The sequence below is a fragment of the Oncorhynchus masou genome, chromosome 23, assembly GCF_036934945.1.
Source record: "Oncorhynchus masou masou isolate Uvic2021 chromosome 23, UVic_Omas_1.1, whole genome shotgun sequence".
NCBI lineage: Eukaryota > Metazoa > Chordata > Actinopteri > Salmoniformes > Salmonidae > Oncorhynchus > Oncorhynchus masou.
In genome coordinates this window covers 48,987,291-49,000,489 of record NC_088234.1, presented here as the reverse complement: position 1 = coordinate 49,000,489, position 13,199 = coordinate 48,987,291, and the positions used below count along the sequence as shown (strand labels likewise).

The following is a 13,199-nucleotide window of genomic DNA, read 5'->3' as shown; positions in this document are numbered from 1 at the left end:
CAGAGGAGGATACTCACATATGTCAGTGCTCTGTTGTGGTTAGTTGATTCTCTGATTGACTCAATAACAAGACCCAGCACCTTGCACACTTGGAATGTGGAGCTCATCCCGTTTGATTCATTTGGTTCCAGTGGGATTCTACTCAACTGCTGCTTGGATACAGTTTCCATTTTTCCATTCTTACAATGAAAAACCAGAGAGAGGAGAAATAGCCAACTTCCTGGGTGTAACTAGGAACATACTGGCATCACAAGGAAATTCCTGCGTTACACATACATTGTAAAAAAGGACCTGGAAACATCAACACACTCACAGCATGTCTGCGGCTCACACTGCAAGGGAGAGAGAGGAAGAGAGGGAGGAGGAAGAGTGTGCCATCTGTCCAAACCTCTCCCTCTGAGTCAGTCACTCTCCCTACAGGTGCTGAGGTCATTCATTCCTCATCCACCCAGTCCTCACCCCAACCCCACCAACAGATCAATACAAGCGTTGCTTCTGAGTAACAGGGGGGGAATTTGTGTAAGGCTTAGTGTATGACCAGTAGGAAATGATTAATATGAAGGCAGATATGATTACACGACTTGACTCATGTTTGAAATGGGGAATGTTACTTAAAACTGATGTGGGCGGATGACACATGGCTCTGCAGGGGTTTTCTCTGAGAAAGGGGGGGGGCAAAAGGAGAAAAAGACACACAGTGAGAAAGTCATTACTTGACCCACAACATCGGGTCATTCTCACACAAACTATCCAGCACTTGACATGCTTTCCGAGGCCTGTCAAAGGGTCAGGTGACTGAGAACCACAGGGGCAGGAGTTCAAATAGAGCACAGCCTGGCCTACTCCATGGACACACCATACAGTACCACTGAATAACAGGGTTCACCATAGAGGTCCCATTAGAGTAGCAGAGATATACATGTAGAGCCTAATTGCCATCACAGTTTACAGTATGAATATCAGCGAATATGCTTAAACCTTCCTGCTCTACTGTAATGTGGGCATGAATGAGATACAGGCAGACGGGTGTCACGTTTACTTATTAAAAGCAGCGGCTTTAGGTATTAAGGAGGCTATAGAGCCACCTGTGCTGCCCACCTTTGCTTCACTCTTCTCATTTTGCCTTATTACTTCCCCTGAGTGAATGAAGTAACACCACGCATATGCACACCCCGCATATGCACACCACACACACACCCCGCATATGCACACCACACCACACACACACCCCGCATATGCACACCACACACACACCCCGCATATGCACTCGCGCGCGCGCACACACACACACACACACACACACACACACACACACACACACACACACACACACACACACACACACACACACACACAACTTTCTGGGCTCTAAATCTCATCTTCTCCCTGTAAACCATCAACTCCAGTACTACCAGGGCCCAGTCCAGACCTCTTCAACCCCACATAGATAAATGATGGGGGGAGACACTCCACAGCACAGCAGGTTCTTATACTTAGCCTAAATGACTGAACCAATAACCGCATGATAAAACACACCCTAAGTGCCATTGATATCTCTTGCAATCCGCCAACCAATGAGGACACGCCAGACACAAACAAAACAGTGGTACAAAGATCCGATACTAGCCATAATAGCATTGGGGTTAAATAAACTAGAGTGATGCTAACAGGTTAATCCATTAAGTTACATCACTGTGGGGATCTGACCAATGAAATCCCATCAGTAAAGGAACCCCATTCCACTGACCTGACGACCCTCTCTTTGATGGGATCAGAAGGCATGTGTCATTTGTAGACAGGGTCAGAGGCTTCACTGAAACCAGCCATTGGTCCAGTCGTCCATTTATCCCACAGGACACTCTCTCTCGTTTTAAATAAAAATACAGAGTATTATCTGAAATCTCTTGAAACTGCACCGAAATTTGACACATTTAGTAGAAATACATTTTTTTAAGAGTATACAATTAAGTCTTTATTACTTTCCCTGCATAGCTAACTGATCTGATTATGAATGATTGACCTTGAGATAATTTTTTTCTTCGACATATCAGATGACATGTTCCTTCTCTCTAATGAGTGATGGGGGAACAGCTCTCTGAGAGAAATAAGCCCCAGTGGAAATTGAGAGCAGCTTTTGAGCACACAGATCTGGGAGCAATTACACCGCCTGAGAAACGCATAAAACCTCAGACGTTTTACAGCGAACTCACGTAGAACACAGCACATAAAATGGATTCATTAACATTTTAAATATCATTCATCAATATCAGAACTAAACAACCCGTGCCAACATTTCTTGGACCCGATGTGAGGAAATTTTGGACATTTCTATCAACACATTGCCCCACATTCGAGTGAAAACAGAGATTTACTCAAAGTCTGCATTCACTCTGATTACTCTTGACAAGACGAGGGCCTTGCGCCACGTCCAATGTGATTGCACATTTTCCAACAGTCTACTGTAGTGACAGGCAAAACAAACCAACAGCAGCAGGAGCTTGCACCATTTCAAATACAGTATATTAAAATGCTCTAAGTGATTAAACCCATCACACTAATGGATGGTGATAACAAAACTATATTTAGTTGATAAACAACAATAACTCAATCAAACCAGTAGGAGGAAGTCCAGTCTTAAGAGCGCTGTTAAAACTCTCACAGAGAAAAAGTTGTTTTCACATGACCCTAATTGCTATGGAGAACGGGCTGAGGCCCTCGCTGTCCTCTCTGACACCGTGGGGCACCAGCAAAGTGCCTGTATGATTATTTACAGATGAGCCCTCCGACCAACTCAAGCTTTGTTTGACAGTATGCACCACTTCGACTCCACTACTAATAAACTGTGAGGAGCGTGAAACAAAAACAGATTGGAAGAGAGTGATGGCTTAACCAAACCATTTCAACCATTCTCATATATACAATAAATGGACACCAGTGGGGGTTGTCAACCACATTCTGCAGCTGAAGAGAGAATACTCACTGCTGGGGTCGGACAAGGTGGGGGGACTTCTTGACTGTCAGGGTCATCTGAGCCATGTTGCTGACAGGGACTGGGGCATAACCCTGCTGGGGGATGGGCCTCTGGGGCACTATGCTACGGCCATTGGTGTGTCCATTGGTGTGGCCGTTCCCTGGCTGCGCTGGGATGGAGGAGGTGGGCATGGTCTTCTGTTCACATGCCTTGCCATTGAAGCCCGGCTTGCAGACACAGAGCTGGGGCCTCAGACACATTCCTCCATTCTGGCACTGGGGCAGGCATTTGGCTGCAGCACAAAACATAGGGGGAAAAGAGAAAGACAGAGTAAGACGGCAATGTGTACATTTTCACACGGGCGCACACTCCAGAAGCAGACATATCCCATGTTAAAAGCCACCTCTATGACGTTGCCTCAGGGAGCACTTTGGTAGCTACACTGAGTGTAAAAAACATTAGGAACATCTTCATAATATTGACTTTCAACTTCCTTTGCCCTCAGAATAGTCTCAATCGGTCAGGGCATGGACCATACACAGTGTCCAAAGTGTTCCATAGGGATGCTGGCCCATGTTGACTCCAATGCTTCCCACAGTTGTGTCAAGTTGGCTGAGTGGTGAACCATTTGAGTGGTGAACCATTCTTCATACACACAGGAAACTGTTGAGTGTGAAAAACTCAGCAGCGTTGCAGTTCTTTACACACTCAAACCGGTGTGCCTGGTACCTACTACCATACCCCACTCAAAGGCACTTAAATCCTTTGTCTTGCCCAGGCACCCTCTGAATGGCACACATACATAATCCATGTCTCAAGGCTTAAAAATCCTTATCTAACCTGTCTCCTCCCCTTCATCTACACTGATAAAGTGACATCAATAAGGGATCATAGCTTTCACCTGGTCAGTCTGTGTCATGGAAAGAGCTAATGTTTTGTCCCCTCAGTGAATTTTCAGACATTTATTGAGGAAACTCAGAGGGATTCATTTAGGTGCCATATAGTCATTATTCAAACCAGAAGTAATGTACAAAATAGAAAAAAATGAATTAATGCATTACCAAACATGTTTTTTTCCTCCTGGTTAACAAATACAGTACTGAGCATTCATAATAAACTTTCTGTCCTGCATAAAAAAGGGACAGGAATTTAAAAAAAGACCAAATCTGAATGCCTAACAATCATAGTCAGAGAAAAGTGTTCCCATGCCTTTCTCTCTGTCATTATTAGCAGCCAATGTAAATACCAACTCCATGGTTCCCCACACAGTGAATATCTCCCCACCCATCCCAAAGCTGAGGGTTTGGTGGTGCTTTACTCAAGCAGGGGCCCTGCAATCAATGACTGGAGTCCCTGGTGCAATTACATCATGTGCGGTGGGTTGGGGCATCAGAGAGAGGGACTGTGTGTGTGTGTGTGTGTGTGTGTGTGTGTGTGTGTGTGTGTGTGTGTGTGTGTGTGTGTGTGTGTGTGTGTGTGTGTGTGTGTATGTATGTATTTGGGGTTTTCTTTGAATTAGATACAGGATACTTGCAGGTCACCTGTAATTACATTGGGCTCTTTTCTCTAAAAGACACAGGACTGGGGCAGACATTTTTCAATTACAAAGCATTTTTCAACCACACACACACTTGCTTTCAGCTGAGCCAAAATTCCAGTGGGCTACACGTGTGTGAAGTGTGAGAGGAAAAGGCTAAGTGACGGGTCTCTCTCTCCCCAGCCCCACAGGGTCCCTGAGGGGGTGTTCCTCCACCACACTCCTCATTAGCTCCTTTTGATTTGTGAAAGTGATCAATGAGAGGCTTGAAAGAAAAAATCCCTCTCTCTCGATGGGCATCTACAACTGGTTCACCACTGGCTCAGCGCTTTCTCCCCCCCACTGAGCTATTCAGACACACAAGACCTGATGAACGCATGCTGTGCAACAAGCATCAGGGGGCGATTACATCACAGACCTGAGTAAGGCCGGACCTGAGTAAGGCTGCCATCTGTTTGTGAATAGTTCCTCTCAGGCAGAGGTAGGGCTACACAGAACGCTGTTCTGTGACAAGGGCACGGTATAAGTGATGCCGATTTAAGTGTTAGCTGGGGAGGGAAAATATATAATTCAAACTGACATTACACTTTGATGAAACTACAACTCGGCTGACTCATAGGGAGCGTTGCTGGAGTCTGCAAAGGTCTGTCACGGAATACAAAAATGTATGTGTTTGGGGGGGCGGGGGGGATACTCCCTCTCTCAGGAAATAATGTTCTAGTGCAGGTGTTAGGGGATGTACCATTAGTTGAATAACCAGCCATCCTACAGCCTGTCCACACCAATCCCAAAAGCCTCACTGATTCCCAAGGCAGCGGACGACACAAGGTTTTTATTACCTGATTCTTTCCTCACACACACAGTTAAATTGGGTCTGAAATAGTGTTGCAGTTGTGTGAATACTGTGTTTGACAAGATAGAAAATGTTACTTTTTGCCTGATGTCTTTTTTCTCACTCATGCTTCTACTCAATATAAACTGTGTCTGTCTGCCCACCTCCTGTACAATATGTAGGACAGAGACAGAGCCCCTACATTGCTGACTCAAGCAGTCTGGGCCTCAATGGCCATTTCTATCAATTAGAGCTAATCATTGTGTTTATCGCTGGAGTTAACACAAGACCACATTTAATTCTGTTGCTGTCCATTGAATAAGCAGCAGCATTGTAAACTTCCAGCCAAGTGTCAGACATTGAAGAGCCAAGTCGATTAAGACATTCCTGTTGCCATGGTACTGTGCCCATACTTGGTCCTCACCCCACTTAACTGCTGCTCCAGATCCAGGGCGTCTGGATAGGCACCGTACAATGACAGCAGCCACAGACGTTCCCCTCAATCAGCAGACTAATCATAAATCACCAGGTGCTGGGTTGAGATGAACACCGCTCTATTTCCTCCATCTCTCTCGTCACACATTTCCATTGTCTAAGAATGGACTGATTTCCCTGATTTATTATGCTCTTCTTCCCCCTTCCCCCTCTTTTTCATTCCCTCCCTTTAGCTCTCTGGCTTGGCAAAAGAAACGTCCGAGTCGTGCTCGCCTGGTGTTGGCAGGCGGCTGCGATCGCAGAGAAATGCATGGTATGTATGCGTAGAGAGGAGACCCAGAGACTAAACACATACCTGACGGCCCTGAGTAACCAAAGAAATCCACAAAGGAAACGTCAAGTAATCAGGAAAATAAAGCCTGGCTATGAGGTCTGCAAAGGGCAGTCCTGGTAACGCAACAGTGACCAAGACACAAAGTAGCAGTATTCAGATGGAGAGTATATTCCATCAAGTTGTTCTGAGAACATTAAATATCAGATATAATGGTGGGATTACCTGGATTACAGGAGCGTTTTAAATATTAATTTCACAGTAACGTCTTTCCTTGTTCATTATCAAAAGAGTTTCTCTGCCTCTTCCAACTGGCTATAGTTTTATTTCTCATATAGATTGGACTAGCCCTGTGAGCGCTACAGCATCTTTAAATGACCCTCAACTAAGGATGTGGAGCAAGAGCACAAAACATCTTTGTTAGTCCATCTCATCCACATCACTACAGTATCTGGCTGCATCATTTGCTTTCAGCATCCTGCGCTGTCTTTTAGGGACACGCAAGGCAAAGCACGAGAGAACTTAAAGTCCCAGTGCAGTAAAAAAAAAAATATTATTATTATTTTTTACATCATATTGTACAACAGCGGATTAAATTAACACGGTAAAAGTGTGAATTTTTACGTTTTATTTCCTGAGAGTTAATGGTTGAAAATACAATCTGCACAGGAACTTCTAATCAACAGGTTGCATGGGCGGGAGTTTTGGATTTAGATGGTGACATCACCATGCAATAAATTGGTTAATAGACCAATAACAAAAAGTGTTCCAAACCTCTCTGCCAATAACAGTTAGTTTTCAGTTTCCCCCTCCATACTCAGACCACTCCCAGACAGTCCTAGCAAAATTATTGCTTGAGGAAAAAAACATGTTGCTAAAAATCTACTTTTGCCCATTTTTATGGAAATCTGTTAGTAAGGTACTCAATTTATATAAAAACGGCTGCATTGGGCATTTAAATATATAAAATGGTTGAACCTGTCACATTCTCTTAACTTTGGGGGAGTTTCAAGTAGCCTCTTCTTGAGCGATCCTTTGTGAAAAATGAAGACTGCTCCTCAGCTGTGCCGTGCAGCTACTCAGAAGTGAAATATTTTCATGTTCTGTTTTGTCTGGCCCGGTCTGCTTACTTTTGGGTTGCACTCAGTTAAGGGAGAAATGGACTGGGCAGCTTTAAAAAGCATTCGATTACCATGCGGCTCCACATTGTACATAGCCCCGCCAGACCCCAGTGGAAGCGGAGGGATTAAGCCTGATGGAGATGCTGCTGCCTGAACCTCAAAGGGATCTGGAAGACCATCTAACACGGGTCTCTCTCAGACAAAAAAGTCTAACAATCTTTATCTTTCATTTCTACTCCTGTCTTTTTATTCTCTTGAATTGAACTTGCGGTAATATGGTTATGGACAGCTGTAATATTAAAGAGGAACACTGCAGTTCTGCAGATAGTGTAGGTAGAATAGGTACAGGAAATGACTGCTCCCGGGTGTTAATACACAGCTCAGAGTTGGTAAGAGCTGGCAACGCCAAGGTCGTGTATTGAATACCCACAGGGATCACATATGAATGCACTCACTGTACTGTCAGTCACTTTGTATAAAAGTGAATGTTAAGTGGCATTTGTTATTATATCTATTAATACTACAAGCTATTTTCTGTTGCGGATAGTCTTGAATATAGCAGAAAAAAACAGAGTGCTATTCCGCTCTGCAATTCAATAATCACATGTCGTTAGACTACATTCTTAGCGTCAGGAATAGACTGAGTGAATCCTTGGGATGTCTGCTCATCATCTATATCATATTACAGTCCATTAAGAGGACAGAGAGGTGTTTGTAACATCTGCATCACATGGTTAAAACTGTCTGGATGCCATTAAGACAAACAAATAAATAAACAAACAATCTAATCTAAGGTGCAAAACATGTATAACATATTATCAACATTAGTGTCATGGTTACAGCATGATGTCATGTCATAAAGAATGACAATAACAGCTTCCTGATTAAACATGCTTGGTCCATTTGCTATGTATTAAATAGGCCAGGTTTTCAGCTCTCTGTGTCACTGTTTAAGGAACGTTTTAAAATGAGCTACACTCACTCTTAAATGCACATACATTCTTGAGTATGTATTGTGGGTGGCTTGGCATGAAAAATATAATGGATTAATATCCTAGCGGTAATGTATGGTAAGATTTTCACAGCTTCTACTAGCAACCCGCAAAATGAAAAGCTGGGCTTGCCTTGGTGGGAGGTTGCTGGCGTGACTGACAACCTGAAAGAGCACTTTATGCAGCATGCCAGCAGGCCACGTGTAAGGCGTTGCCAGAACAAACAAAATGAATATCTATTAAGGAACCCTTTTGTTAGCATTTTCGATGAGGGTAGTGGGGGCTGGGGTGTCCTGGAAATCAAACCCCATGAAACATTTAGGGGGTGGATTTACAACCTAGTCTACCTTCAGTGACAAGGTAGGTAGAGAAAAGAAGAGAGCTGATCCTGAAAAACTAATTGAGCAAAAGCTATAGAGAGCGATCCATAAAAGATATGACTGACTATAGCCCAGGAGTGAGTTATTATAATATTTTTCCATGTAGGAAAAAACAAGCACAATGAAAATAAGGAAGAAAAGCCAAGCGTATGCATTGGTCGGTTACACTAATTCATCAATCATAGTTGCATTATTCATCATATTTATTAGGGTTGTCTAAAGCAATTCATTGCTATAGATGAATGGAACTTCTCCTCACAGTGCTTCGCTGGTGCTATACTACTGTAAATATTAATATCACGGCCAGTGAAAAATCATAAACTGAGCGGTGAACACCAGATGACCTGGGCATAAGCTGAGAAAATAAGAACATAAAGCCATTTTCCCAGAAAGAGCAACTGTACAGTAAAATAAATCTAGTGGCACAAAGATCTTCGTAGATTTGTAAAAAAGCAGTCGTTGAAACTCCCTGTAACATTTCATCTTACTCCATCCTGTCCCCCCAGATTCCAGCATCTAGCTACAATAGGGCATACTGGACTCTGATCCTGACATCAAAGGGACCAATTAAAGCCCTGGGTACTGTAGGAATGTCCACTATTGGTTCTCTTCCAGAGACCATGCACAGCGTTTCCCGTTCCCATGTAAACAGTAGCATTCCCCCACGGTGGATTGCATGCCTGCACCCACTCCCCCACCCAACCTCTGCTGCCTCAGACCATGCCAAGGAGACCATGCCAGTCTACTAAGTGGAGCGCAGTCTTAAGTGGGAGCAGACCAGAGTAGTGCAGGCACACTGGGCCTATAAAACATATGAATCAGGGGTCCTAGACTAAAACGTAAGCCCTGGTTTCCCCAGGAGGTCCACCAGACTCGGCGCGGAGAGACCGTCTGTCTCTTATATAACCAGCTGGCAAAGCCTCACGGTGGAATAGGAAAGAGATCCAGATGATGGGGCCGAGCCAAGAGGTATAAAACACTCCAAACCTGTTTCTCTTTCGGGCCGACCCTGTGCGCCTACTCCTATGCAATAACAGTGTTCTCATGACTCTGCAACACGGGCCCTAACACACTGACAGTCCTGTCATTGTTCCCAGGTGGGCAGAGTCACTGTCAGCAATGGCAGTTATTTATAGAGTAGCATAGAAAGGTGCTGTTCTCCAATCTGTCACTGCTAATCATCTAAAGGCACCTTCAAAACATACATACATGTATGTATGTATGTATGTATGTATGTATGTATGTATGTATGTATGTATGTATGTATGTATGTCTGTCTGTCTGTCTGTCTGTCTGTCTGTCTGTCTGTCTGTCTGTCTGTCTGTCTGTCTGTCTGTCTGTCTGTCTGTCTGTCTGTCTGTCTGTCTGTCTGTGTGCGTGCGTGCATGTATGTGTGTATGTCTGTGCGTGCGTGCATGTATGTATGTATGTATGTATGTATGTCTGTGCGTGCGTGCGTGCGTGCGTGCGTGCGTGCGTGCGTGCATGTATGTATGTATGTATGTATGTATGTATGTATGTATGTATGTGTGTGTGTGTGTGTGTGTGTGTGTGTGTGTGTGTGTGTGTGTGTGTGTGTGTGTGTGTGTGTGTGTGTATGTATGTATGTATGTATGTATGTATGTATGTATGTATGTATGTATGTATGTATGTATGTATGTATGTATGTCTGTATGTCTGTATGTATGTATGTATGTATGTATGTATGTATGTCTGTGCGTGCGTGCGTGCGTGCGTGCGTGCGTGCGTGCGTGCGTGCGTGCATGCGTGTATGCATGCATGCATGCTTGGGTGACTTTCCAAGTAGAGTAGGTGACGTAGGTATACTGGATGGATTATATATATATTCAGTATGATGCTGGTATTCTGGCACAGATCTGCCTGCTGAACAACGGGAGTAAAGACGATTGTGTACATTTTCCAAAGGAATAAGTTATGAGGTGCCATGTACAATATATTGCGAATCCAAGACTGTCATCAAGAATTTGGAAGAACATTTTGAACCTCTGCACCTTTTTGGCCCGCCTGCGGCAGCGGCTCGGCTGTGGTAGTGGATACTCACGCTTGGTGCACCGCTGCGATCCAGAGGCCTTACTCCATCCGTGACAGCACTGCCCTCCACAGACATTCACCCTGCAACAACACCCAGAGACAGAGATCGAGCATTGTCACACACACAAGACAAACTCATTTTGCCTAAAACTCACTTGCTGGTGGGCCTAGTGACCCACCTGTGCCGCCCAGGCTGAGATGAACCCGTAAAACTGGGCCAGATCTGTTTTTTGGGGGTTTCCTTTTATTGGAGGTGAAGCTGGGAGTCCCTAGCCTGGTGCTGAGACTGTGGGAATTTCCCACTAATCATACATCTGAGAGTGCTGCGACTTGGGGCCCTGCAAATTCTGGTCTTGCTCCTGAATACAACAGGCCATTTCACTTGACTTCTTAGTTTCCTTTGAGCATACTTTATTATTTTAGAACAGTGCTTTAAATTAGCTGTTTTTCTTTCTCTCTTTTGAGTGGATGTTAATACATTTCTTTATTTCATATCAACTCCAAAGTGGTAAAAAAAAGAAGGTCAGAAGTGATACATTGAACTTGAAATGAATTAGTTTAAATGTCTCAAACAAGTAGCCTACAGTATTGCACGTGTTTTGATATGTCAGAAATATCAAAAGGCTACCAGAAACAAATGCACTGTATCATTTAAGATGGTCTTGCAGACTATTCATTTAACAACCATCATACTGTATGTTCATGTTAATTATTATAGTGAATACTTTGGCCAGACTAAAAGCGAGTTCCTTTACCAGGTGCATGACTACAGTACAGTAAGTAGTACGTTGACCCAACATAGGCAATACATTTGTATACCAGACCACCTTGATATCCAAGAGGATAAGTAGCCTATAGACAGATGAACCCTTCTGTAACAGGAACTATTTTCAGACACCCACTGGTTAACTTACCCTGAAATTTTCATTTGGTGACTTTGGTGAACGTTGTGGCTGGTCTGCCGAATGACTTGCTGGTGCTGAGTAAACTGTGTATCCTGGCGAAGCGGGATCGGGTTCGCTTGGTTGCCCATCCTACGGGTTCGGACCTGGTTACCGTAACTGGCCGTGAGCTCCACATTGTAGGCATGGGGCTGTCCTGTGGCACTGGAGCGCGAAGAAATGGAACTCACATGTACCCTGTCCGTCCCGCTCGGACCTGGCTGCAACACGTAGTATCTCCTAAAGCCACTCTGATCCGTGGACACAAATGCTGGTGACATGAATAAACCTATAGAAAACAAGAGGTCCCATCTGATCCAAGCCATATCCAGTCAGTAAACGCGTAAAGACAGAATACTTTCTGAAAACTTTATCACAAATTCCTTGATGGTCGGATGTTTCTTCTGCGCAGTCTGAATCTGGAAAATAAAAACTCCCGACTTTAACGCAAGTAAAACAGTTCTATATCCCTGAACATATTCGTCTATACTTCGCCTTGCAGCCCGAATTTAAAAACGATAACTAAAAACGTAGTTAGTTATCTTTAAACTTTAAAAAGTGAAAAATAAAATAGTAAATAATAAATGTAAAAACGTGATCATGGATCTAAAAACAGAATATAACACTCCTTTATCCCTGTTCAGGGTAGGGGGGAGCTGGACAGCAGATGTTACGGCTGCTATGGCTATGTCTGTGCAATATTTTACCCTGAAGATGAGATTGAAAACTCTTTAAAAAGTTTCACTGTGTAAAGGAGTTAGTGTCAGAACTGAACAGCCAATCTCCAGCAGACATGACGTCAGGAGTGGGACGCTTATTGGAACACACTTGTGGGGCTGAACCCTAAAAAAAAGAAGTTTGGAGTGCGTAGGGCTCCTAGCATAGACTGTAAAAGATTCCTAGTCCCCAAAGATCTAAAGGAAATCCATTCCTCAAGACGCATGTACTTTCTACTTGCTGTCGGCAAGAGCGCGCGCTCCCCAAAGTGACAGCAGGCATAACCCAGGTTGTACAGCAAGTTAATGAGTGATAAGAGTATAGCAACATGCTTACAATAATGACCATTTATAAAATAACACCCAATAAGCCAAATGTAATGTGTACAACTACTTCATGTAACAGTTCATAATTCATATTTATAAATAACATACATATGTATGTAGGCGATATGCTGTTATAGTCCTCCTTATTGTACTTCTGCCCCATAAAGTCCTGCATAAATCATAAAGGAACTACCATGCGTCATAAACTATAAACTACCAAATATTTATAAAGCCATGTGTGCACCGTTATTCATCCAACAACACTCTTGTCAACAAGTTAACTTGTCAACAGTTGTGCTGGGGCCATTCCTGGTGGCTTCTATTCTCCCACCGTTATCCCTAGTCACTGTCCTCTTACACAGCAGGGTTATCAGCAAACCCTGTGTAAATTCTTCAACATTTCTTTCATTGAGGATTGCAGGGGATATTCCAGTACTGGAGTGAATTCATTGAAGACATGCACTATGGAGCAGACACAGTGGTTTTAAGGGCCTACACCCAGATGAAAATGAGCCCCATTGAGTCATTGTGTGCGCTTCAGAAAACATGCACAGTACCGTGAAG

The 13,199-nt window shown here is 43.7% G+C and overlaps 1 protein-coding gene across 6 annotated transcripts in view; it reads right to left on the bottom strand.

The window, feature by feature from the left end:
* LOC135510979 (latent-transforming growth factor beta-binding protein 1-like) overlaps window positions 1-12,327 on the bottom strand; it is a 140,665-nt gene extending 128,338 nt beyond the window's left edge. For 5 of the 6 annotated variants that reach the window (XM_064932363.1, XM_064932365.1, XM_064932364.1 and 2 more), the window contains exons 1-3: window positions 11,566-12,326; window positions 10,662-10,732; window positions 2,981-3,263 (exon numbers count right to left, since the gene is read on the bottom strand). In XM_064932363.1, coding sequence (XP_064788435.1) covers window positions 2,981-3,263; window positions 10,662-10,732; window positions 11,566-11,918 — 707 coding nt within the window. In that variant the 5' untranslated portion in view covers window positions 11,919-12,326. Of the gene's footprint in view, window positions 1-2,980; window positions 3,264-10,661; window positions 10,733-11,565 lie in introns of all 6 variants that reach the window. The other variant, XM_064932367.1, reaches the window with a different exon arrangement.
* Window positions 12,328-13,199: the final 872 nt, after the last annotated feature.